General features: G+C 57.2%; 1 protein-coding gene across 3 annotated transcripts in view; it reads right to left on the bottom strand.

The window, feature by feature from the left end:
- Window positions 1-2,440: 2,440 nt before the first annotated feature.
- Window positions 2,441-24,207, bottom strand: part of LMNA (lamin A/C) — a 48,067-nt gene continuing 26,300 nt past the window's right edge. For 2 of the 3 annotated variants that reach the window (XM_069544402.1, XM_069544404.1), the window contains 12 exons: window positions 21,245-21,844; window positions 9,470-9,626; window positions 8,046-8,171; window positions 7,592-7,762; window positions 7,263-7,388; window positions 6,242-6,462; window positions 5,926-6,148; window positions 5,413-5,520; window positions 5,187-5,306; window positions 4,706-4,795; window positions 3,651-3,923; window positions 2,441-3,363 (listed from right to left, as the gene is read on the bottom strand). In XM_069544402.1, the coding sequence (XP_069400503.1) occupies window positions 3,337-3,363; window positions 3,651-3,923; window positions 4,706-4,795; window positions 5,187-5,306; window positions 5,413-5,520; window positions 5,926-6,148; window positions 6,242-6,462; window positions 7,263-7,388; window positions 7,592-7,762; window positions 8,046-8,171; window positions 9,470-9,626; window positions 21,245-21,600 (1,998 nt within the window). In that variant the 5' untranslated portion in view covers window positions 21,601-21,844 and the 3' untranslated portion in view covers window positions 2,441-3,336. Of the gene's footprint in view, window positions 3,364-3,650; window positions 3,924-4,582; window positions 4,796-5,186; window positions 5,307-5,412; window positions 5,521-5,925; window positions 6,149-6,241; window positions 6,463-7,262; window positions 7,389-7,591; window positions 7,763-8,045; window positions 8,172-9,469; window positions 9,627-21,244; window positions 21,845-24,207 lie in introns of those variants that run through there. The other variant, XM_069544408.1, reaches the window with a different exon arrangement.

Genomic DNA, 24,207 nt, shown 5'->3' with positions numbered 1-24,207 from the left:
CCAGGACACATTATTTATAAGAACCAGGAGAAAACTAAATATATGTATATAAGTTGAAAAAAAAAATGCTTGAAGGCCTCCCCCCATGGTATTCACAGAGGTTATCTCTGAGTAGTGGAAGTATAGATGGTTATTATTTTTTTTCTTGTTCTACCTTCTCTATAATGATCAAGTATTACTTTAGTTAGTGTCTGTTAATGAAAGTTGCTCAGTCGTGTCCAACTCTTTGTGACCCCATGGACTGTATCGCTAGGCTCCTCTGTCCATGGAATTCTCCAGGCAAGAATACTGGAGTGGGTGGCAATTCCCTTTTCCAGGAGATCTTCCCACCCAAGGATCGAACCCAGGTCTCCCGTATTGCAGGCAGCTTCTTTACCATCTGAGCCACTAGGGAATCCCCAAGAATTACTTACACGATAGGAAAAGAGTCGATGCTATTTAAAAATAACCCATATGGGGGAATTCCCTGGTGGTCCAGTGGCTAAGACTCTGTGCTCAGTGACAGGGGGCCCAGGTTCAATCCCTGGTCGGCGAACTAGATCCCACACGCTGCAACTAAGACCTGGCACGGCTAAATAAGTTAATTAAAATAATTTATAATTTAACTTAGAAAATGAAAATAATGCTTATAAACTTTGAAATAACATTGGAAAGTGCTGATGCACGTCAACTGAGTAAAGCAGAATTAAAGTTTAAACCACGGTGAGGTCTTAACTATGTAAAGTGTATGTTCAGGGGGAAAAAACAATCTGAAGGAAGATCCATCAGGAGGTTCCCTCTGGGTGACTGAAAAGGGATGGGTTCGTTTTTTCTTCTTTTCGTAATTACTTGTGTTTTTTCCGTTTTACTACAGAGTATGTGTTACACGTTAAGAAGAATGATCAAATCGTTAATAGTCACGTGCGGTCCGCTGAGAGTCACTTGAGGTAACCACGTGTGTGACGCACCCGCTGGGCAGAGCTGGAGCTACCAATTCGCCTGCGCGGTCAGCTTGCCCCGGGTTTCGCGGACCTGCCTTGCCCTCTGCCTCGCTCAAGAGCAGGGACGCTGCCTGCTAGCCCGGCCCTCAGTGCTTCCAGCGCGGAGCCCCGCAGTGTTCAAGCTGCCCCGGAACCCACGCCGTGAGCGGGGCTCTGGCGCCCCCAGGTGTCAAGTCTGGGAAGTCCATATGGACGGTCCTATTTAGAAAAGACGGGAACTCCATTGACGCCCAAGTCCCGTATTCCCTGGGACCCCTGAGTCCTTGCCTGGGACTGAGAAAGGATTTCCTTCTTCAGAACCACCCTCCCCAGAAAAGGACCGCTTCCTCAAGTCCATGCCCTATCCTCTCCGTATCCCTTTCCCAGAGGCACCTGGCTTGAGCCCCTAGGGAACCAGGACTTTCCAGCAGGACTTGAGGTTTTTCTGATCTCATTCATTTTGCTTTCTCCAATTCTTTTTCCCACAGCCCCAGGCATGCTCTTTTTCTCACAACTTTTGACTGCAGGCTCAACTCATCTGCCACAGGGAACGCAAACTTATATTTTACCATCACTGTTTTGTTTTGTTTTCCCAGAAGGGAGCATAATGTCACAGAAGCAGGGGTCTGCAGCCAGGACCCTGGGTTCTCTCTGCCATCTAGTAACTGTGTGGTCTTGTTAACTCTGAGCCCCCATTTCCAGGGACAAAGGGGACAATAACCACCTGTCAAGACAGCAGAGGGTCAAATGAAATAGCACAGAGATGCTTTGGAACCTATGAAGGGCCAGAGAAGGGTTGGTCCCTGTAGCTCATTTTCCCTGCTTGAGGTCCTTTCCCTCAGTCTGGTTTCCCCATTCCCCTACATTAGAGGCCTCCCCCTGAGGCTCCGACTCCACCTGACCTATACCTTTGTCCCCAGCAGTCCACTGGAGTGTAAGATCCCTGAGAACACTGAGTACACGGTCTTGTCCATCTCCCTGTCTCCGAGGTGAGCGCAGTCTGGCGCAGACGGACATTAACTGCGTGCTTGCAAAGTCAGTCCTGCCCCTTTCCTGCTAACTCCCTCCTCCCCATCTGCCCTTGCCCCGGGTCCTGAGACGTCACCCGTCCTCAGACTGGGTCTGTATCATCATGTGTCTTGGTATTCATGCTGAGCTCAGGGTCTAGCACAAAGAAGCTTCTCGCTAAGTGCTGGCTGGTTGAAGGAAGTCAGGAAGGAAATGCTTGCCCTCAGGCTCTGCCTCTCTGCGGGACTCATGGAGACAGCCCTGCACTGGGTGGGCAATGCTCATGTCAGAGCGTCTCCCCAGCAGCCACTGCTGGGTGCCCAGCTGTGCACCTGAAGCTCTGCGGTCTTTGTCTCCCTAGAGCAAGGGGGAGGCTGGGCGGCGTGACGATGCAGGTGACCGAGTGACGTGTATGGGACCCTCAGAAAACACACAAGGACACCCACCAACAAAGACACCACGGCAGCCAGGGATAGAAACAACTAGTGTATTGATTCAGGGAGAAGTGGTGCAGATGGGAAACGGGAGGCAAGGGGCTCCTTAGTGTTTGCCGAAACCCACTGCCGCAAGCCCTCCACACCTCCTCCCCTTCCTCCCCTTCGGTGGGGCCCCAGCAGGCTCTCCCCTTTCCTAGTAGGCCTCCCTCTCCCTCCTCCCCTACACCCACGTGACCTTGATCGACCTCCAGTGACTGGGCAGAGCCCACCCCTGGCTCTAAAGCTAGGTGAAGGCAGGCTCAGACTAACCTTATTCTACCTTTCTACCTCCCGCCTCATTCCCATCTCTTGTCTAAATAACATACAGAAGAAGCAAACGCAGCTGGGACCTGGGAGAATCGAGTCACCCCGGGGCTGGGGAGAGGGGGGGCGGGGCGGGCAGGCGGAGGAGCCTCTGCCGGGGGTAGTGGAACGATGGGGGCTGGCCCAGGGGAGAGGCTCAGCCCTCCTCCCTTGGAGGCTGGCGGAGCAGACTCCACACCTGCCTCTCAGGCACCATGTCACGGGGTCCCCGGGATGGGGGTGGCGGGCAGGGCAGAAAAGCAGAAACGAGGCTTTGTAAAAGCATCCCCTCTCCTCGGCTCCCTCTTTGGTTTTAAGGCAGATACGGAGTTTCTCCGAAGCAGGGAGAAAAGGGGGGGAATTGAGAGAGATGCGCGCGGGGTTTTTTGGCTTATGTTTTTCCTTCGGTATAAAACCACTGTAGAAAATAACTTCTCTTAGAAAAACAAAAAACAAAACATAGAAGAAAAAATAAAGGGGTATTTTTCTTTGGCTTCGAACCCCTTCCCGTGAGGCGCAGGGCAGGGGTGGGCATGAAGTGAGGAAGAAGCATGGGCCTCCGCCCCCACCCCTGCCTGGCAGGTCCCAGGTTACATGATGCTGCAGTTCTGGGGGCTCTAAAAGAGAGGAGAGAGGGAAGCGTTGTGAGTGGCAGTGCTTGGCCGAACCCTCCCTTCCCCTCTTAACCCAGCCCCGCCCCTGCCCTCCAATCTGGGGCTCAGACAGGAGGGGCAGGACGCAGGAGCAGCAGCCGCTCTCTAGGATCTTGGGCTGCGGGGAGGAGGCTCCCACTCCCCCGGGCTGCGGAAGAGAAGGCTCTCCCTCCCACAGGGCAGCCTGGCCCTAACCCTGGAGGACTAGGGTCCTCTGCCCGCCGGGGGTTGGAGACAGAGGGCCGACTCACCTGGGTTCGGGGTCTGGAGTTGCCCAGGAGGTAGGAGCGGGTGACCAGGCTGTCCCCGAAGCTGCCACCCCCACTGCCCCCCACACTTCGGTAGCTGCGAGTGACTGTAACACTGGAGGCGGAGGAGCCAGAGGAGATGGATCCGCCCACCTGGGCTCCCGAGCCGCTGGCAGGCGCCTTGTCTGCGGGCTGCCCGCAAGTCCCGCACAGCACGGTGCGCGAGCGCAGGTTGTACTCGGCGGGGTCCCCCGAGCTGCTGCCTGCGTGGGAGCCCTGAGGAGGGAGACAAGGCTCAGGCCGGACGGCGAGTCTGGGACTGACCGCTCAGGCCCAACACCCAGGCTCCGCGCTCCGGCAGGGTCCAGGCAGAAAGGTGGGCTTCTGCGCCTAAGTAACCTAACTGGTGGGTGGTATAGGACTTGGGGTGGGGAGCCCGGGCTGGGAAGAGGGGAAGGGAAGGACATGACAGGAGGAAGGGTCAGGAAGACTTGGGGACAGGCAGGGGACGGGAGCCAGGCTTTGATTCTTGTCTTAGCTACTCTAAGCTTCAGAGGGAAAGGAGAGAGAGTCAGCAAGCTTGTAGAGCGGCAGGCATGCAAAATTAACTGGGAGGAGGGTAGGTGCAAGAGACCCTTCTCCCAGGAAAAATGGGGAAAACGAGAGGCCATGCACGTGACCAGGATGAGGAGGAGACAAGAAAGGAGATGCATGCGAGAGAAGTGTGGGCGGAGAGAGGCAGGGCTGCGCGCCCCACGTCTGTCCTCCCTTCCCCGCCCCGGGGGATAAATCCGGACTCTTGTCCACCGCTCCCATGGGAAGACTCCGTGGCATCAGAAGTTCCCGCTCCCTTCCTTACCAGAGTAGGGCACCCAGACACCTGGGTTCCCTGTTCAAGGTTAGGGAGGAGAGAGAAGAAAAGCCAGGGCAGCGAGTGAAGTTCCAAAATGTTCTTTAATGAAAAGATTTTTTGGCAGGGGGAGGCCAGGGAGAGGGTGTCCCCAGGCCGGGCTGGGTGCCCTGGCGTGGGCTGGGCCTCAGCGGCGGCTGCCACTCACGTGGTGGTGATGGAGCAGATCGTCTCCATCCTCATCGTCGTCGTCCTCGACCACGGTCACTGAGCGCACCAGCTTGCGCATGGCCACCTCCTGCCGCGGACACAGGACAAGGCTGAGGGTTAGGGGCTGCGGGTCGGAGAAAGGGTGTGCAGCATACCCACCCCAGTGACCTCCAGGAGCCTGCTCGCGCTCTGCCCCCCGTCCAGGCTGCCACTTGCTCTGTCCTCCGGGGCGCTGGAGGTAAGACACTTGTTTCTACTCCAGGGACGTGCTGTCCAGGTCTCTGGATAGGAGCATGATCTGCCCTTAACCATGCTCACTGTCTAACCCCCACCCCTCCTGCTGCAAGGGGAGCTATCTCTGGGTGGAGAGTTTGGGCCCTGGGAGAAAGCGGCCCTGAATTGGCCTGGGGGCAGCTGCCTCCGACTCTGGCTGCGGGGGAAGCCTTGTCCAGTGAGAGGCCAGCCTGCAGCACACTCACTTCCCCAGTGGAGTTGATGAGAGCTGTGCGCAGGCTGTTTCCGCAGCCCCAGGTGTTCTGCGCCTTCCACACCAGGTCGGTAGGGGGGCTGTGGGTGGCCCCAGCTCCTGCAGCCCAGATCTGGGGGATGGAGAATTCATTAGAGAAGGGCACTCACGCTCCAGCACACCCAGCCTCAGGCCAGCCCATCCCCACCCGAGGCCATCCGAAACACCCAGCCACTCACCGTCACCACCTGCCCGGCCTTCAGAGTGAACTTTGGTGGGAAGCGGTAGGTCAGCAGGGGGTCATCTCCATTCTGGCGCTTGATTTGCCAGTTGCCCATGGACTGGTCCTGCCCGAGAGGGAAGGGGCAGGTGAGAGAGGCTCCTTCAGGCTCTTAGAGGGTTTATCACCTTCTATTCCTCCCCTCACAGCTCTCCCCCTTCAAGGATAAACAACAGCTACATCTAGGGGCACTTAGGCTGTACCAGACCTACTCAGTCCTTCCATCTTCCCAAGAACTCAAAAGTTAGGGGCCATTGTTCATGCCTGTTCTGCAGATGACAATGCTAGGAGAGGTTAAATACATTGTCCAAGAAGGTCTCACTGCACTGATGAGTCCCGGGGCCAGGAATGGAACCGGAGCGTGGAGGAGATACCCACACTTGCCCTGGTCTGATGTGAGGAACCCCCCTCCCCGCAAACTCCACCCCTTCACCGTCCAGGTCGTCTCCCTAAGCCGACCTGGGAGGCCTACCTCATTGGACTTGTTGCGCAGGCGCACGAACTTGCCTTCCTCGTCCACCTCCTCCACGGCCACGCGCCCGCTGGTGCGAGCGTGCTGGGAGAAGCTGCTCCGGCTCTCGGTGGACTCCAGCTTGCGCTTTTTGGCGACGCTGCTCCCACTCTGGGTCTGGGATGAGTGGGAGGAGGCCCGGCCTCGGCTGCGCTGCGAGGTCGGGCTGGGGGACAGGCGGAGCCTGTGGAGGGGGAGGCAGGGGTGAGGGGGCCTGGTCAAGGCGGGTGGCGGGCGGCAGGAGGAAGGGGCCTCCGCCTGCCGCCCCGGAGCCCACCTCTCCTCCTCGCCCTCCAGGAGCTTGCGGTAGGCGTGGATCTCCATGTCCAGGGCCAGCTTGATGTCCAGCAGCTCCTGGTATTCATCCAGCTGCTGTTGCATCCTTGCCCGCATTTCCGCCATCTCCCGCTCCTTGTCCGCCAGCAGCCGCCGGCTGGTGTCGCGCTCACGGGCCAGCGAGTCCTCCAGGTCCCGCAGCTTCGCTTCCTTAGCTGCCAGCTGGTTGAGGGGGAATGGGGGTCTGGTGAGCTCTCGAGGTCCCCGAGTATGGAGAGGTAAGGGATAGGGGTGGGGCACCCCCCCGGGGCACACACCCTCCCACCCCCTCCCCCACCCCTGTCTTCAGGCTCCCATCAGAGCCTTTCATGGGCTCTAATGTGGCTGGGGCTGGCTGGCGACTGCGGAGTCCTTCTCAACATCCAACTGAAATCTCTTAACTTGAGGCTAGAACCTATTTCCTCTGCTACAAATGGCACAGCCAGCGACAATATTGATGCTGTTAACACCTCACTATGCCTGCAATGCAGGAGACCCCGGATCAGTCCCTGGGTCGGGAAGATCCCCTGGAGAAGGGAATGGCTACCCATTCTCCAGTATTCTTGCCTGGGAAAGCCCATGGACAGAGGAGCCTGGCAGGCTACAATCTGTGGGGTCACACAGAGTCAAACATGACTGAGTGACTAACACTTTCACTCTTTTTTTTTTTCCACTTTTAACACCTCACACTGTAGTCTTGTGGCAGATCTGAGTTAGGGAGGACAGGAATGATCTCCATATTCAAATGGGAAAACCTAGGCTCTGAGAAGTGAAGGTCAAGCAGGTAAATATCAAGAGATAAGAGGTAGTCCTGGACCAGCAAACAGGTCATGTGGCTCCAAATCCCAGGCTTCTTACTCAGTCCATGCTCCTTGGGGCATGTTCTGCGCCCGCCCTATGGGGGAGGGGAGGGGCGGGGGAGGGGGGGCGGGGGAGGGGAGGGGCGGGGAGGGGGGCGGGGGAGGGGGGAGGCGGGGCAGCACCTGCTTCTGGAGCTGGCTGAGCTGGGCCGAGAGGCTGTCGATGCGGATGCGGGACTGCTGCAGCTCCTCGTGGGCAGCCCCCACCAGGTTGCTATTCCTCTCCGCTGACTGTCTGGCATTATCCAGCTGGGAGAGAGGACATAGGGTTAGGGCTGCAGGGACCAACCAGGAAGGAGGCAGGGACCCGAGAAGGACATCGCTGCTGCAGCCCGAGGTCCGGAGCAATCCGGGGCCCCGTCCACCTGATCTCCCACAGGACATCTCAGGGAGGGCAGCAGGGAGGGCTGCTGGGGACAGTGGCAGCATGGGAACCCCGGGAGAATGAGCACCTTGGCCGAATAGGTCTTCTCCAGTTCCTTCTTGTACTGCTCCACCTGGTCCTCATGCTGGGCCCGCAGCTCCTGCAGGGCATCCGCCAGCCGGCTCTCAAACTCTCGCTGCTTCCCATTGTCAATCTCCACCAGGCGCGTCTCGTGGCGGCGTTTGGTCTCACGGAGCTCCTGGAAGGGGTGGACCCAGAGACCAAAATCAGAACTAGGCCTTTGAGGATGAGGCCCAAGTGGCTGAGCTCCCAGCCCAATCCTAACACTGAACAAAGTCACTGTGAGCTCCGCTTTAACCTGGGGGCTGGCCACCACTCCCCCCAGCCCTCACCCCGACTCCCCATCACTAGAACAAGCCAGCCTGGCCGGGGAGCTCTGCACACAGCTGATACCCCAGCCCAGCTCTGACATCTTTTACCACCCAGCCCCAGTCCGCCGGTCTGCAGGGCACAGTTCCCACCTCGCTGTAGATGTTCTTCTGGAAGTCCAGCTCCTCCTTCAGGGTTTGCAGCCGGTTCTCAGCATCCACTCGTCGCAGCATTTCATCCTGAAGTTGCTTCTTGGCCTCACCCAGGGCTGCCTCGAGCTGAGAGGAAGGGGACAGAGGTCAGGGAGAGGGATCATAGGACACCAGAGCTGGAAGGAAGCTGAGAAGGGGGTCATGTCCAGCACCTCCCTTTGTATGTGGAGAAACAGGCCTAAGGGAGCAAGAGCCTTGGATGCCCACAGAGGTGATGACGCATCTACTTCACAGTAATGACCTTGGAGAGTTGCTGTGCTAATGAAAATATAGAGAGTGCCTCCTCTTTCTATAGCTGTATTTTGCTACAGCCACGGAAATATGCCCAGAGTACAGAAGGAACATGAGGGAAGGGACCAAAGTGTGCCTGGGGTGGTAGTGGGGGGCTTATAGAAGGCCTCCAGAGTCTGAGATCTGAAGGACAGGCGAGTGGGCAGACAGGAGCAAGTGCAAGGGCGCAGAGGTACGAAAGCACACACATGCACTTCGGAAGGCTCAGTACTGCTGAAGCCGAAGGATGGGGCCCTGGGGGGAGAGTGACGGCAGAGGTGTCTGGACTGGAAGGCAGGGGCTGGGCCATGGATCCATGGATCGCACCCTTACTGCCACGAAAAGATCGTCTGAAGCCTGAGTAGGGGTGCACCCTTCCTAGATCTTCATCTTAGAAAGCACAACCTGGGCGGTGCAGCTGGGAAGGGCTGGGGGCAGGGCCTGGGAGCAGAATGGCCCAGCCTTGATTTTCTGGCCAAACTGCTGATTTCTCCTAGTCTCTCCACGGTGTACTCTGGTGGCAAGGCCTAGCAGGGAAGAGCGCCCTGGACAGAGGCTTGGTGGCTGACTCTAGTCCTGACCTTACTCTGAGCAGATGTGGCGGTCAGATTGGGAACAAGCCTGCTTCTTTGATTCTGTTCCCTAGCTTATACCATGAGACTAGACGCTGGAATCGATAGCAAAGTGTTTGAAAGTAAAGACCATCGTATACATTAAAAACATATGTCCATATATGGTCAGCCATCAGCTCCCAACTAGGGCTCTGTGGACAGTCTACACTCTTCTCTGATCTTCCAGAGAGGTCACGGCTGTCTATAGCAAGGCCAAACGGGAGGGATCCAGGGCCAGGCACAATTCATTTCAAAGTCAGATGGAAACGGTTTGTGGATTCTTTTAAATTCATGGTGCTAGACACCATGGGGAGCAAAGGAGGAAGCACTGTGGTCTGGATGGATGCAGCAATGCTAGGACACAGGAATGGCTCTGATGCGGTGGGACAGGCGCCTCCTGAGAATGCCTGGAGGGAGCAGTGAGTGTGCGTTTGGGCAGGGAGCAGGGTGCCTGCGTTTGGGTGGGTCTCGGGTGGGCCTCACCTTGGCCGCTTGCCCCCGAAGGTCATGCAGCTCGCCCTCCAGCGTGCGCTTCTCGCTGAGAGCGGTGCTCAGTGCGGCCTCCTTGGAGTTGAGCAGAGCCTCCAGGTCCTTGAGCCGGGCCTGGGCGGCCATCAGGTCTCCCTCCTTCTTGGAATTGCTGAAAAAGCCAGAAAAGAGTGGCTTTAAGAGGAGGAGTCTGCGTTCCTAGACAGAGTTAGGTCTCCCAGGGAGAGTGAGAAGTCAGGTCCTGGAAGGTCAGCGGCAGGACCTGGTTCTGCTATCCCCCAAGCTGCCAGGAGAGGGCATCCTTGGCTCTGGTTTGTTTGCGTCTGCCCGCCTCTGGGGCTGGACTCCCACTCTCCCAAGGCCCCCAAAACCCCTTTCCTGCTTCTCCACCCTTCCCATGACTCAGTGCTCAGGAACGTGCCTGGGGCCAAGGGCAAAGCTCAATCCCATGAGCTGAATGCTTTTCCCTCTCTCCCCTCCCATTCCTTTCCAAAGAGACAGAACCACCTTTGTCTCCTGCCCCTTCTCACTTAGGGCCTTAACCTTCTCCCCCCTGACTCCACCCACCTTCCATTCAGCCCAGCCTCCTCCTCTGCAGGGATCCAGACTGCCAGGCTCCTAGCCCTGGGGTCTGAGTGTGCCTGACGCTTATCAGTTTGAGTGCTAAAAGTGTCAGTCACCTGCCCTAGTCCCTTTACACACCAGGGACTGCTGGGAGGGAAAGTTTGGTCAAAGCTCAGGGAGACCTGGAATGAAGACGAGCAGGCATTGTGTTGATCTTTCCCTTTCTCAGGCCCAGTCTGGGTCCCCTGATGGGGCAGAGCACAAGGGTTCCAGCCTTCCCTCTCTCTCGGCCTCATCAGAGCCTGAGAATGCTGAGCCCAACCTATCGACCACAAGCCCAGCATCTGGTTCCAGATGTGATCCAGGCCTCCAGGTCCATCTGGGCTCCAGCCTTGAACCTCCACACTCCTCAAACTGGGTAAAGCTTTACCTAGAACCAGTTCAAACGGGGTGGCCTCTGCCACCTCCCTTCCCTTCCCAGGCCCCTCATTATTTCTGCTGGATAGTGACCTGGAGAAATAGACGGATCCTATTTTCTTAAAGACCTCTGGGGAATGCAAGAACTTCCCAGTCGGAATGATCCCTTCACCGATGTGTGGGGAGAGAAAGCACTAGACCCAGGGAGTGGAAGGAAAGAGCCCAAGGGCCTAGTCCTAGCTGCCATCTGCGACTCAGCAGACTTCAAGCATGAACCCACTTGGGCAGATGGAAAAAACGAAAAGCAAATGTGGGCAGGGGGAGAAAGAAATCTATCCTGGAAAGCAGAGAAGTGGCCCCGCCAACATTTTTCTCCTGCCACCAAGCCTGCAGCTCCAGGAGCCCCAGCAATTCAGTGTTAAGAAGGATGAAGAAGGCCCAGCAGGAGAAGCTCTGGACGGAGGGCCCAAGACTGGGGCAGTGTGCTTCTGCCGTTAGCTTAGAAGTCTTCAATCAGGAGTCACCTCCCCTCCAACTGGGGTCCACTGAGAGGGGGACAGAGTGCCACCCCGGCAGGCAGGGGAAGGACGTGAAGATCTCGGGGGAGCACCCCCAGCCTTGCTCTGTCCAGGCCTCTGGCCACATTTCAGAACAAGCTGTTTAGAGCAAGAGTGTCTGTCTCCTGTGAAAAGAGGCCCTTCCAGACCTGAAGGAGCTCTCCCCTCCTCCGTCTTAGCCAGAAAAGCTAAAAATAAAGTCAAAACCCAGCTCAGGTTTTGGCTGCCATCCGGCCCATCCCCTGGCTGGGAGCACAGCCCCAACTTTCCATGACTTCAGAACTTTTCCGAAGCTGAGGCAGCTGCAGGGGGAGGAAAGAAGAAGAAGAAAAACCGCTGGTAAAGTGAAGCGACACGGCAGACAAAGATTCTGAGCTCCTTGGGCTGACTCCAGGGCTGGCAGGGACTTCCCAGAACAGGCCTCCCTGCCCTGCAGGCTAACGGCTGGGAGGCTCTCAGAACTTAAGAGAACTGGGAGGAGCTTCGCATAGGTTCCGCTTAACCCCCTCCTTTTACAGATGAGGAAACTGAGGCACAGAGGAGGAAGGTGAGTGACCCCATGTCAAACACAGCATGCAGCTCCGGGGACCCAGGCGGAGTCACAGTCAATTCTGGCTGCTGATCAGGAATCCTCCCCCTGCTCCTCCTCCTCCTCAGCCACAGGTCTAGAGAGAACCGAGCCAGCAGAATACAGGGCTCCCGATCCAGCCAGCCTGAGCTGGGAGCAGCAGGACAGAGCACCATGACGCTTTCAGAAGAAGTCTCGAGGGGGTCTCTTCCCTAGTCCCACCTCCATGGCCTCCTCAGACCCAGAGGAGAAACTTCAGAAGTTCTCCTTGGAAATACCTTTCCTGTGAGAGTGCCAGGCAGACACTGACACAGGAAAATGTAGCTGCATGGTCCCTGCCCTCGGGGGCTCACAGCCTGACAACTGCAGGATTTTGTCCTTCAGTCTAACCTCTTCAGTTAGGACGCTCCCAAAGGTGGGTGGTAGTAATGCCCATATTAATGCTAATAGGACTAATACTGGTAATCACATAATGACAGCAAACAGAGCTGACTGTGTACACGTTATGGCTGTTCAGCCACCAAGTGGTGTCCGATTCTTTGCTCTAAAAACTGTATTAACTGAATTGCCACAGCTTCCCCACTGAGACAGGTGCTAGTCCTAGGTGTCGGAGGAAACAGGCTCAGAGAACTCTGCCCAGGGGGCCTCCAGGATCCTGCAGCAAGTCTGGGAGCAGAGGTGTGAATGGGTGCCGGATGGCTCCCCCTGCCCTGCTAATGGTCTCCAAAGAAATTAAGGGGGCGATTTTCCTTCCCCTTCTGGAGACTCTGATTAGCATTAAAAGAGTTGCAAGGAAAGGACCGACATACACTCTGCGGATGAGGGAAGCCACTTGAGCAGAGAGGTAAGCAAGGAAGAGCCTTTGTGGTTTTCTCAGTCATTTTCCGGGAGCTCCCCTCTGTGGGGAAGCAGCCGCTATCACCCATGGGCTTATGACTCAGACCTCAGGAGCCCTGTGGCCAGGAGCCACACGCACCCCGCAAGAGATGGCTGGGGGTGGGGTGCAGAAGCCAGCGCCTCCCGAACCTACTCCTCAGTCTTGCCTGTCCACTAGCTCCAACTGACATTGCTTCCTTAGTCGGGGTCTCCAGCCCTAACAGGGATCCCAAGCAGACATTGGCCAGGCGTTCAGCCCAAGGAGCGGTGCTGCCTGTGCCCCAGTCCACTGGGGGCCAGCAATGGGAAAGTTGGGCACATGCTGCCCCACAGTGGGCTGGCAGGAAGAACAGGGTAGGGCAGGCAAGGGGAGCTGGGAAGGGTGGGACCCAGGGGCTCCACAGGTGACTCATCCTCCAGCAGACAATACCCGGGCAGGTGTCAGGAAATCCTCTAGTGCTCACACGGGAGACCCTGGCTGTACCCACGTCCTGCCCAGGCCCCCGTGCCACGCCACGGGGAGCCCACTCTCTCCCTCCCATCCGCCAGGCTCCTCCAGCACTGGAGTGGGTTCATCCCAGTGGGCTCCTGATACAAGAAGGGCTGGGCATCCTGTTTCTGAACTCTGCCCATGGCTGGCAAATCTGATCGCAGAAGGCGGGAAAAGTCGGGTGGGGCAGGGCAGGAGAGCAGAGAGGAAAAGGATAAGGCCGACACACACACACACACACACACACACACACACACACACACAGAGAGACACACACAGACACAGACACACACAGACACACACAGACACACACACACACAGACACACACACACAGAGACACACACAGACACACACAGACACACACACACAGACACACACACACAGACACACACACACACACACACACACACGAGAGCTGGGAGCTCCCAGGCTGGGGTGCTATTAGGCAGAGGCTGGAGGGATAGGGGAGCCGGGCTTCAGGGCCACTGCAGGGCAGGGCTTTAGGGGCTTCTTGGGCGGGGGTGGGGGTGGGGGTGGGGGTGGGGGTGAGGGGGAGCAAGGCACCTGGCGCAGCAAAGGGGCTGAGTGGGCACCGCGCCAGGCGCTGACCTGCCGGCTGAGTCAGCCTCCTCAGCCCAGCTCGGATGCCAGATATGGAAGCCAGGGCGGCCACAGGCCTGTTTGGGCCGGGTTGCTGGGAGCAACTTGCTAGGCCCCGAGGGAAAGGCCCCCATTTCCTCCGCTGGGCTGAGGAACACGAGGCGAGCAGAGACAGCCGGCTGGGGCTAAAAATAATCAGTGGGCGGGGCAGATGGCCGCAGGGGCAGTGGAAGAGCCTGGCCAGCCCGCCAGGGCGCCCTCAGACCGCCCCAGTCCCCTCGCTGACCACGCCCCAGGCTCACCAGCCCTCGGAGTTCCCCATCGACGGGCGGAGAAGAGGGGGGAGGGGAGGCGGGAGCACCGAGATCCCGAGGCCCTGGCGTTTCCTGCCTCACTAAAAAGGGAGCCCCCTGTGGCTGGGCAGGGCAAAGCAGGACTGGGTGTGCAGCAGTGAGTCCCAGCCCTCCCCTCTCCTCCCAGACATCTAGACCTCTTCCCAGGCTGACTCCCTGCCAGGTGACGGGGTCTATCCTGTGGCCACCCCACGCCGGGCCCCCACATTCCTATCACCCTCCTTTTGTTCCAGCAACTCCTCCCACTTCAATGTATTCTTCCCTCCCTCCACCTATCCAAACCCACACCTGCCTCCTTCGTTTGAGCCCTGTGCCTCCAGACCCAGCCACACCTCTCTCTCCTTTTCCAAGTCCGCTCAGCTGTTGTTTTACCTGCTGGTTTCTTCTCTTTCCAGTTATAAGTGTGTCTCGCGGCTTTTTCTGTATGTCCCCAAATGCCCTGAGGCCAGAAGATTCATATGTTCAAGGTGTCTAAGGGGGAACCTCCTGGAACAATTCCTGCCCTTTTACAGGTGGGGAAACCGAGGCCTGCAGAAGAATAGGCTCAGACCCTAAAACCCTGCCCTCCCGGTCACCTGAGGACACTCGGAGCAGATGGAGACAGGCTCAGAAAATGGCACGATGCATGCAGGGCTCGCAGAAAGTAGGCAGTAAACCCCCAGGAAGAGTGTCCGGGAGGCACTTGGGCTTCTGCTCAATGGCCAGGAGTCACCCTAGTACCCAAGTGATGACATAGATACCTAGCAAAAGAGCCCTCAAACATCAGCTGCGCCACAGCTGTGTGTGGAGCCATGAGGTTCCGCAGTTCCCTCTCCCAGGAGGAACCACTGCTGGGTTTCTAGGCTGGTCTGTGAGTCTGCCATCACTCTCAGGTATGGGCAGGATGTGGAAGGGCAGGGACATTTGGTTCCGCAATCTGGCTTTCAAGGCCCCAGCCCTCTCTGGAAAGGAGACCTTAAGGAGATCCACTGAGGGGCAGGTGTTCTAGGGACTGAGAAGCCCCTTGAACCTTCCCCACATGCCACCCTGTGGAAGGTCTGAATGTCTCACACCTGGAAAGTACACGGGAGGATCCCAGTATGGATCCCCGCCCCCACCCCTCCCACCCCGGCACGTGCACCCACAGCAGGCACGGCTCTGCTTCCGCACGCCTCCTTTGGGCGTGACATCCACCACATATGCTCGGGGTCCGAGGGCCCTCGGATCCCCTTCCAGAGCTGCTAGGCTCCCAGCTGTCCTCACCCCAGACAAAGCCAGGTCTTAATTCCAAGCAAAGGGAGGGTTGGGATGGGGGAACTGGCTGGCGCTGAGAAGGGGGACAGGAGGCCTGTTGACATGTTCAGACGCAACTCCAGCAGAGGCGCTGGGCCTGGCGCAGGGCCAGGCCTGAGTCACAGCTGCTGGGTGTATCAACGTGGCATTGTGCAGCAGCCGGAGAGGCCTGCAGTCCGAGGCCGGTGCGCTGGGGTCCTGGACAACAGGCGGCGGGCTTCCTGACTAACCGCTCCCTCCTGCCAAACTCCACTTTCCCTCTTCCTGGCCTGTCTCTCCAGAAATCATTCCTGTGTTGTCATAAAAATGCAGGCCAAGGCCTGGAACAGACCAAAAGAAGTCAGGGCATGGAGGGGAGAAGGATGGTCTAGGAAGAAGTAGGAGGTCCTGGGTGTGGGAGGGAGGGAGGCCACTGGCCGACATCCCTACAAGAAAGCGATTCAGTTGTCCCTTCTTAGGACGTATTAACCTTCCATCCGATGGCTCACGGTTATTAACCCTGACAACAGCAGGAGGAAGGTGGGAGCCGCACCCCAAGATGCAGAAAGGAAGTTGGGGAGGACCTAGGAGTTCTGGTCCCGCTGCATTCCAGCTCCAGCCTTGGAAGATGCAACGCTGTCTCCCAGCCAGCAGAGGGTGGCAGTGTCATCAGAGCTTCGGGAGGAGGAAGGGTGGGGGGGTGCCTTGGCAATCCCAAACATCCCCCTCTGAACCGCCAGGGACTGCGCTCCTGGAAATCAAGGGTCTCTTACTTCCCTGAGCCAGTCCCGAAAGGGATGCCTGTATTGTTCCCCCTCCATCTGGCCCCCATCTGATTCAGAGCCTCCTCCTTCTTCCTGCCACTCAGAAAATTAGTTTTCAAAAAAGGCCGTCCCTCAGTCTTTCTTTCTCTGCCTGGACAATTCAGGGTCTCCCGTCCACTCTCTACTCTGCCCTCTACCGTGACTCAGCTCCTCTGCTGGGCCTGGGATTTTGGCCAGAATTATTCCTGGTTTCGACAGGCAGGATTCAGGCTTCCTCACAAAAGGACAGGGGAGTGTGGCCCCCTACTCTGCCCCACCTCCTTCCCAAAGTATCCCCCTTCCTTGAGTGTTTAGGGACAAGACCTCCTCACAGCCCAGCCTCAATGGGGGCATGAAGAGCAGAAGGTGGGCAGTTCAAGGTCACCCTGCACCTCCCTCTGATTCCGGCCCATGCTGTCTAATCCCGGCCAGCACTAAGGTAATGGGCCTGCCTGCCTGCCCCAGAGCCTCTGCTTCTTCTCCAGCACAGGTCCTCGGGACTCTCCTGCATGGTACAGCCTCAAGGGAGGTATGCTCAAAATACAGTGTCCTTTCCTAATAGTAATAAAAACAAAGCCTAAGCCAAGAGTGTAATGTCATAATAATTACCTGTTTGTCACAAACTTTCTTGGAAAAAGAGAGGAGGGTGTTAGTACTTTTAATTCCACAGCTTGTGGGAAATATTTCTATTGCGAATAGCATTGGCTATTAACTATTTGCACATTAATTATGTCTGATTTTTATATGCATAGCTTGGTATTTTAGAGAACTGTTTTCTCACTTTGTGGGTCATGGTACTACTTTGGAACTGGAGGCATCTCTGGAGATCTTCTGCCCTAACCCCTTTCTTTTACAGCTAGGGAAATCCAGAGGTGGAGGGTGATTTCTTCAAGGTCACAGAGCAGTTTAGAGGCAGGGCTAAGCCTGGAACTAAGGACACCGAGGGCCAGGGGTATTTTCACTGCCTCATGCTACCTGTCAGTTTGTTGGTAGATCACCTTGCCTTTTGTTAAGAGAAAGGAGACCCTGCAGCCTTCCCCATAGAACCTCTTTCCTCGCCATCTCCAAGAACATTAGAGCTTAGCCTGTGTCATCTTCAGTTCAGGAGTCGGGGTTCCAGGGGCCAGGGAGGTAAGAATGGAATGAACTGCCCTGGACCTCTGGGCCAGACCTGGTCCTGGCTGCTGAAGCTGCTAAAGGTGGTCAGGGGCTGGGGAGGAGGGAGACTGGGGGGTGGGGGGAGGAGCACAGGGAAGCAGGGGGCACAGTAGGTAGGTAAAGCCATCTCCTCCCAGTTGTCCCCCCAGCTGTCCCTGCCTTCAGCCCTGACACTGAGCTACTGAATCACTGGGGGTGGGCCTGGGAGTGCAGACAATGGGCTCATTCCGTGCAAGAGTAAGCCTCAGACCCCTGGAGGCCAGGGGATGTGCCAGGGACATGGCATCAACCATGGGAGGGCCGTCGTCGGGACCCTAGCAGGAATTACAGTCTTTCTTGTTTCTCTTGGGCTTCTCAAGTACTTCCAGCTCAGCCCCTGGGGTTAATAGTACTTTCTTCTTTCCATTTGAATAAGAATGTGGACTTCAGGGTGAGGGGTAGCGTGGAGAAATGACTACAGGAGCACGCCCAGCATCCTCAAAGGCCTCCATCCCCGCTATCCTTATCCCCAAAGGGCACACTTTCTTACACGTCCAGGCAGGCAATTCCTATGACAAGTCCCAAGACGGTCTCAAGACAGGAGTTACCAGCCTCTCACAGCTCATGATTCATGGCCTGGAAGGGTCCTGGGTCTTTCCAGGTATGGGCTGTGGCAAAGACTATTGATCAAGTGATAACAGGCCCTGCAGGACAGCAGAACATTAAGACAACACTGGCCTCAGAGCAGAATCTCCAGAGTGCAGGGGTGCACTTCAGTCACCCCAACCCTCCTTCCACATCCTCCAACCTGTCCCTGAAGCTAGAGAAGTGAGGTTTAATGGTGTGTGTGTGTGCATGCTAAGTCACTTCTGTTGTGTCCAACTCTGTGCAGCCTTATGGACTGTAGCCTCCAGGCTCCTCTGTCCATGGGGATTCTCCAGGCAAGAATACTGGAGTGGGTTGCCATGCCCTCCTCCAGGGGATCTTCCCGACCCAGGAATCGAACTGGCATCTCTTATGTCTCCCACATTGGCAGGCAAGTCCTTTACCACTAGCGCCACCTGGGAAGCCCAAGGTTTAATGGTAGGAGCACTCAAATGAGAGTCAAAAGACGTGTGCTCAAGTCCAGGCCTGTCATTCATTGGCTGTGTGACACGGGACAAGCCTTCGCACCTCTCTGGTTTTCCCTGTTCTTATCCTGATGAGAGCTTGGAAGAACCTGGGCCTGCAGGTCCCTCCGTGTTCTGACTGAGGCCATCATGTAAGGCGGGCAATTCAGGAAGTTGTCGGGCACCCAAGGCCTTGTTCGGGGGAAAGGGATGCTTCTGCTTTGTGGGTCTGGGATCTCCCCACTTCTGACTCAGCCTTCCTCTACCAGTTCCGTTTGGGAAGACACAGACCCTCGCACCAACCCGCAGCCCAAGCCTGTAACTCTGGACTCTGCTTTAGAACTACTTGTGTACACGGTCTGTCAGGAGCCCCGGTTCCAGACCACCACCTAAGGAAGAAGGCAGAAAAGGAGCCCAGGATGCAGTGGGGAGCAGCGAGCAGGGATGCAGACACTCAGGCCCCCACCCCTCCCTTTAAGACATCTGCTGCCTCCACCCTGTCTCTTGCAAAGCCACTGGGGTGGGAGGGAGGGGGGCAGTATCTGAGTCATCCACCCAGCTGTCCTGCCTGGGATGGGGCCTAACTCCAAGCTTCGACCCCAGGCCAGCCTTCTCTGATGCTTTTAACCTCCTCTTTCTTCCCGCGAGTAGGTGTTCAAAACCCCTGGGCTCCAGAATAAAGGATGTGAGTCTGTGTTTGCAGGCAGGAGCAGTGTTTCTGCTTGGAGCCTGTAACCCAGTCTGATGAGAGGGGGCCCCAAAGCCCTGGGTGTGGTCAAGGTACCCAGGCTGGGCCAGGAATCGCCACAAAACCTTACAGACAGCTCTGCATCCCAACCCAAAGCCTGGCCCTGAACTCTGAGCTCTAATTAAACATTAAACCAGACAACACCTTCTCTCTAGGCTTTAGTGGGAGGAGTTAGGACAATGCCTTTCTTCCTCTCCCAAATTCTTCATGGCGTTCTTCACCTCACCCTGAGCAAAGCAGACACAAAAGGGAGCAACAAATCCTTGCTCCTCCCACTGGGGACATAGAAGGGGACAGAAACCTCAAGTGAGCCCTCTTTGTCTCCGCCCAGCCTCCTATCAGCCTAGGATCCAGGTGTGCAAAACCACCCCCCCTCTCCCGGAAGCCCAGCACCCCCAGCCAGGATCAGTGGGGGAGAGGAGAGGCAGGCAGCTAAATATAACAAGTACACACACCACCCCCGGCCCTGTCCCACGTGCGCACACACCCGCCTGGTGTCCCAGACCGGGACAGCTGCACCAGGAGGCAGAGACAGACTGGTGTGGCTGGGTTAGCGAGAGACCATAGACTCCACTCGTTCTGTTCCCTGGTCAAAACCTTCCCCAGAAAAAGACCTGCTAAGAATGCCCTTGGCAGGGACCCGCAAGGTAGTAGTTCGGTAGCTGGGTAAGCTAGTTTGGAAGACTAATTCCCTGGGACTCCCCTAGCTTGCCTCTTGTCTGCCCTGTTAACTAAGTTATTCATATCACTAGTGGACAATGACAGGAATGATCCCTTTCAACAGAAATAGTCACTCTGAGTTCCCTGGTGGCCTAATGGTTAGGATTCCTGGCTTTGGATCCCTGGTCTGATCAGGGAACTGACCCCTGGCAAGCCTGGGCTTGGGGGTGCGGGGGGTGGGGGGGGGGAGAGTCACCTGCCTACCCACACCATTTCCATCTACTCTTCACTAGGGGATGATACATCTGCCACACCCACCATGCCAGGGGCTGGGGGCTAGCGAAGGGGTATAAAGAGTAGCAAATTCACAGCGCTTCTGAGAAGAGCATGAGCCTGGAGAAGACGACGCAAAGGGGAAGAAGAGAAGACCAACCACTACAGCCTCAGCCAGGGGTCTCTAAGCACCTTAGTGCTCTCTGGCTGAGGTCTTCTCAGAAAACAAATCCTTGGGGAGCTGAAGAGGGCCTAAACTTCCCAGCTCCAAAGGCCTTTTTAGAGAAGAGGGAGGAGACAAGTAGGGTGCGGTAGGGTGGGGCAGGGATGGGTAAGGTAGGAGGGGCCTGAGTCTTCCAACGGCTGGATTTCAAAAATGTCACAGTATTCCAGGAGTTTAATAAGGCAAAGAACAATAACAAAAAAAAAGTCCCAGTGGCTGAGAGGGCCGGCCAGAGCAGAGGCTGCTAGGCTTGGCCGGGAAAATGAAAGTGGCTCACCCCAAGAAGGGAGGCAGGGAGGGACTAGGCAGAGGGTGAGGGTGGGGAGGTGGGGAAGGGGAGGTACAGACCTGGGCATACATAACACAACTTCCTGAGCCGGGAGCCTCTGCCCTCCGTCTCCCTCCCTCCCTTGCATTCCTGGGCCAAGCAGGCCAAGGGCTGTGGGAGCTGCGGGGGAGCGGCTCTCCTAGAGTTGATCGGTGGGCCTGTCAGAGGCCAGGGGAAGTCCCAGACATGCAGGGAGTAAAGGAGCACTTCAAAACTCTTAACAAGAGCCTGGGAAAGGGTTGTGCAGTGGGGGCCATCGCTGTGCCCCTGCAGGGGGAAAAGGGGGTCACCCGGCTTTGGTGACCTCTCTCTGGCACCACTGGACATCTCCCAGCCTAGGAGCTCTGTTTTAGTGGGAGTCATGTCTTCAGAGACAGGCTGGGCAAGGTTGGCACGGTGCCAAGGCTGCCAAGAAAGTTCCAACAGGACCCTTTCACCCACTCCTAAGTGTCTTGGGCGCCTAGATGTCTTAGACCTGGCAAGGCCAGTTCGGCTTTGCTCAAGGCCCTCTCTCAGGCCCCAAATGACTGGCAAATCCCACCCTGACAGATTGCGGGCCTGCCACCAGCTCCTACTTGGCCCTGATGAACCCCGCCATTCCTTATATACCCCACCCTCTCCCAGAGACCTCTCCCTTCTCAGTCCTGTCTTGACAATTTCCCTTGGCACTGCCAGGCACTCGCTGGGGGCAGTTCCGGGAGGGAGGAAACTATACGGCAACGTTACCAACGGCCTGGAGCCCAGGCAGGGGCGGCAGTCCCTCTGCCCTCACTGCCCCTCCCGGCCCCACGCCGCCACCTGGGGCACTCACCGCGCCTTGAGCTCCTTGAACTCCTCTCGCACTTTGCTCAGCTCCAGCTGCAGGCGGGCGCGCTCCTTGGCCACCGAGTCGAGGGTCTTGCGGGCATCCCCCAGCTCGGCTTCGTAGGCGGCCTTTATGCCAGACACCTCGCGGCTGACCACCTCCTCAGACTCAGTGATGCGAAGGCGCAGACCTGCATTCTCCGTTTCCAGCGAGCGCACCCGGTCGATGTAGACAGCCAAGCGGTCATTGAGCTCCTGTAGGTCCTCCTTCTCCTGCAGCCGGGTGATGCGGGTGGGTGACAGCGGGGTGGAGCTGGCCTGCGCCCCGCTGCGGGTGGCGCGCCGCTGGGACGGGGTCTCCATGGCCGGCAGGGTGGCAGCACTGCCCGAGGGGCAGAGGTCCCGGGAAGGACGCGGGGCTCAGGCCGAAGGACAGAGACTGCTGGGGTAGGAGCGCGCCGGCCGGCTGGCTCTCGGCTGGCTCCTGGCAGGCTTGTGGATCTGGGCCGGGCGCTGTCAGACCTCTGGATCTCGGTTGGCCGGTGTGGATGCGGAGCTCCCGCGAACACTCTGAGTCACCGGCTCCCGGGCAAAGGCTCTAATAGGTCTAGGGAATGGGAGGAGGGGCCACTCTCTTAAAGGGGCCGTGGCTAACCCACAGGGGTGGGAGAGGGAGGGGTGAGCAGGGGAGACGACGGCCCCGGGGTAGGGCCCCACCCTCCCTCAGGCACCCCCACGTGCCTGGGGCTTCCCTGAAGCTCGTCTCTAGGTCTCTACCTGCTCAGCGATCCAAGCTAAAAGCTTGCCCCCACTGCCTTTGGCCTTAGAGGGGGAAATGGGCAGAGCCAAGGGGTGAGGCTGGGTGGGCAAAGGGCAGGGGGAAGAGGGGCAGTAGGCACAAAGCAAGGGAGGGCGCCAGGCAGGCAGATCCAGGAAAGTGGGGGGAGGCTGAGGCTGGTGCCCATGAGGGTGACTCACTCTTCCACCACTGGCCCCCCTTTTCCTCCCCATAGTAATAGTGAGTCACCCCTACTCCCCCACCCCCCACCTCCATGAGTGGGCAGTCCATTCAAAGCCACATCTCAGTATGCCAGGGTGGGGTGGGGAAATATGCCTGGGTTCCCTGGGGTGGTTGGAGGGAGAGCTGCCACAAAGTTCTGGATCCTGAGTTCCTTTTACACCCTCAAATTCAGGGTGGGGACCAGAGTTTGGGGTTATTCTTTTCCTATTTTCTGCCCCAGTTTAATCTCCCTTTGAAATCAACCATTGGATCGTAGACCCAAAGAACAACCCCGAGGCCCCAGAAAAGGTCAAGAATAGGACCCAAGTACTGCCCACCCCATCCCCTTCCTTTGGACCCCAGCAGTCAGAAAAAGAGCCTGCCTGAGGTTCCTCCCAGCTTTGGTCCCTTTCTAGTCCTCAGCCCAGCCCAGCCCAGCCCACCAACCCCAGAACTGTACTTATTTTTTTTTCCAGGACTGTACTTATTTTAATGGATAATTTAAAACAGATACCAGAGCTGTGCATGCGTTCATCACATTGCCAGGACACCAGGTCCCAAATTTTTGTGGTTCCCAAAGGGGCCTGAAAGGGGGAGCAGGGCTGGGGGCTGGACAGCCAATTTTGGGTCTCTATCCTGGTTTCAGCCAGAAAAGGGGGGTGATGGGGGTGAAGACAGCAAAGGCGCCCACAGCCTTGCTGACTGCTGGGCCAGCACCGCACTTATCTCCACATTCCTCTCTGACCAGGTCTGCTTTGCCACTGGCTCCGGGGAGGGGCCAGGCCCTCTCACAAAACAGGATCATCCACGTCCCTGAGCTTCCATCCTCAGGACTCTCGGGAGACCCCTTTAATCAGCCTCCTACTCCCCATTCCCATCTGGGCCCCGGCCCCACCAACCATCTCATCTCATCACCTCTAAGAGGTGGCAGAGGCTGAGGCTCCAGAACCCATGTGCTTTCCTGCCCTGACCCTGGGCCTCTCATGGCTTAGTCTCTGATGAGGAACTGGGGAAATTAAATTATGTTGCTAACTCCTACAGCTCCAGGATATCAGGATACACAGAGAAACAGGGCTGGACAGGTCTTCTGTTCTGGAGCTGGGGCAGGATTAAGGCAGGGACTCTGAGTGTTCAGGGAGAGAAACACTCCCTGAGGGATGGCAGGTTTCCATCTCCAGGGGTTGACTGGGCAGGGTGGTGAGCATCCAGGATACTCAGAGTTGGGGGACCCGCGATATGGTTCCCCTCCCTGCAGCCCCCTCCCTCAGGGTGGGGCACCCACCTTCAGCTTCCCAGACAAAACAGAAAGTCTTTCCCTGTTTCTCCCTCTTGTGTTCCCCAAGTCAGAACGAGAGGTGGGGTGAATGAGCCAGTGAAACGTGAGGGACAGTGGCTGTTCCCACTGCCTCAGCCCCCCTCCAGAGGGCTCTCCGGCCTCTGCCCCACCCAGTCCCTGCCTGGCCTGGCCTGACTTCCCCTCCTGGCTGGGGAGGCAAAATCACACTTAAGCCTTCCTCTCTCAGACCTCCCCATCTTTGGGAAAAGAGGCAGGATAAAGGAGAGGGGATTCTCACCCTAAGTTTCTCTCTTTCCAAAGGGTTCACCACCACCACTACCACAATGGCCTCAGTCCTAAACCTGAACTTCAAAGTGGGCCTTTACCCTAAATATTCAGGCCTAACTCTGAACCCCAGATGTCATCATCTGCTCTTCCCCTGCCAGGGTGTAGATGGTCAGTCCCAGCAAAAGCAGAAGGCAGGGAAGGCCAGGTCCAGAGGAGCGGAGCCTGCTGGGGGTGAGGGCTGGCAAGAGTTGTGTCTGGGTGGAGACCAGTTTCCAATCCTATCTCTCACTTGGCCAGGTGATGACAGGTCTGCTACTGAATTCTCTGGGCCTCAGCTTCCTCATCTATAACAGGGGCAGAGTGGCTATCAAAGAAATGAGGGTTGAGCTACTATGTTTGCTCTCTA

The sequence above is a fragment of the Ovis canadensis genome, chromosome 1 (genome assembly GCF_042477335.2).
Source record: "Ovis canadensis isolate MfBH-ARS-UI-01 breed Bighorn chromosome 1, ARS-UI_OviCan_v2, whole genome shotgun sequence".
Classification (NCBI taxonomy): Eukaryota; Metazoa; Chordata; class Mammalia; order Artiodactyla; family Bovidae; genus Ovis; species Ovis canadensis.
Note: the sequence above shows the minus strand (reverse complement) of the source record. Positions and strands in the feature narration are given on the sequence as shown.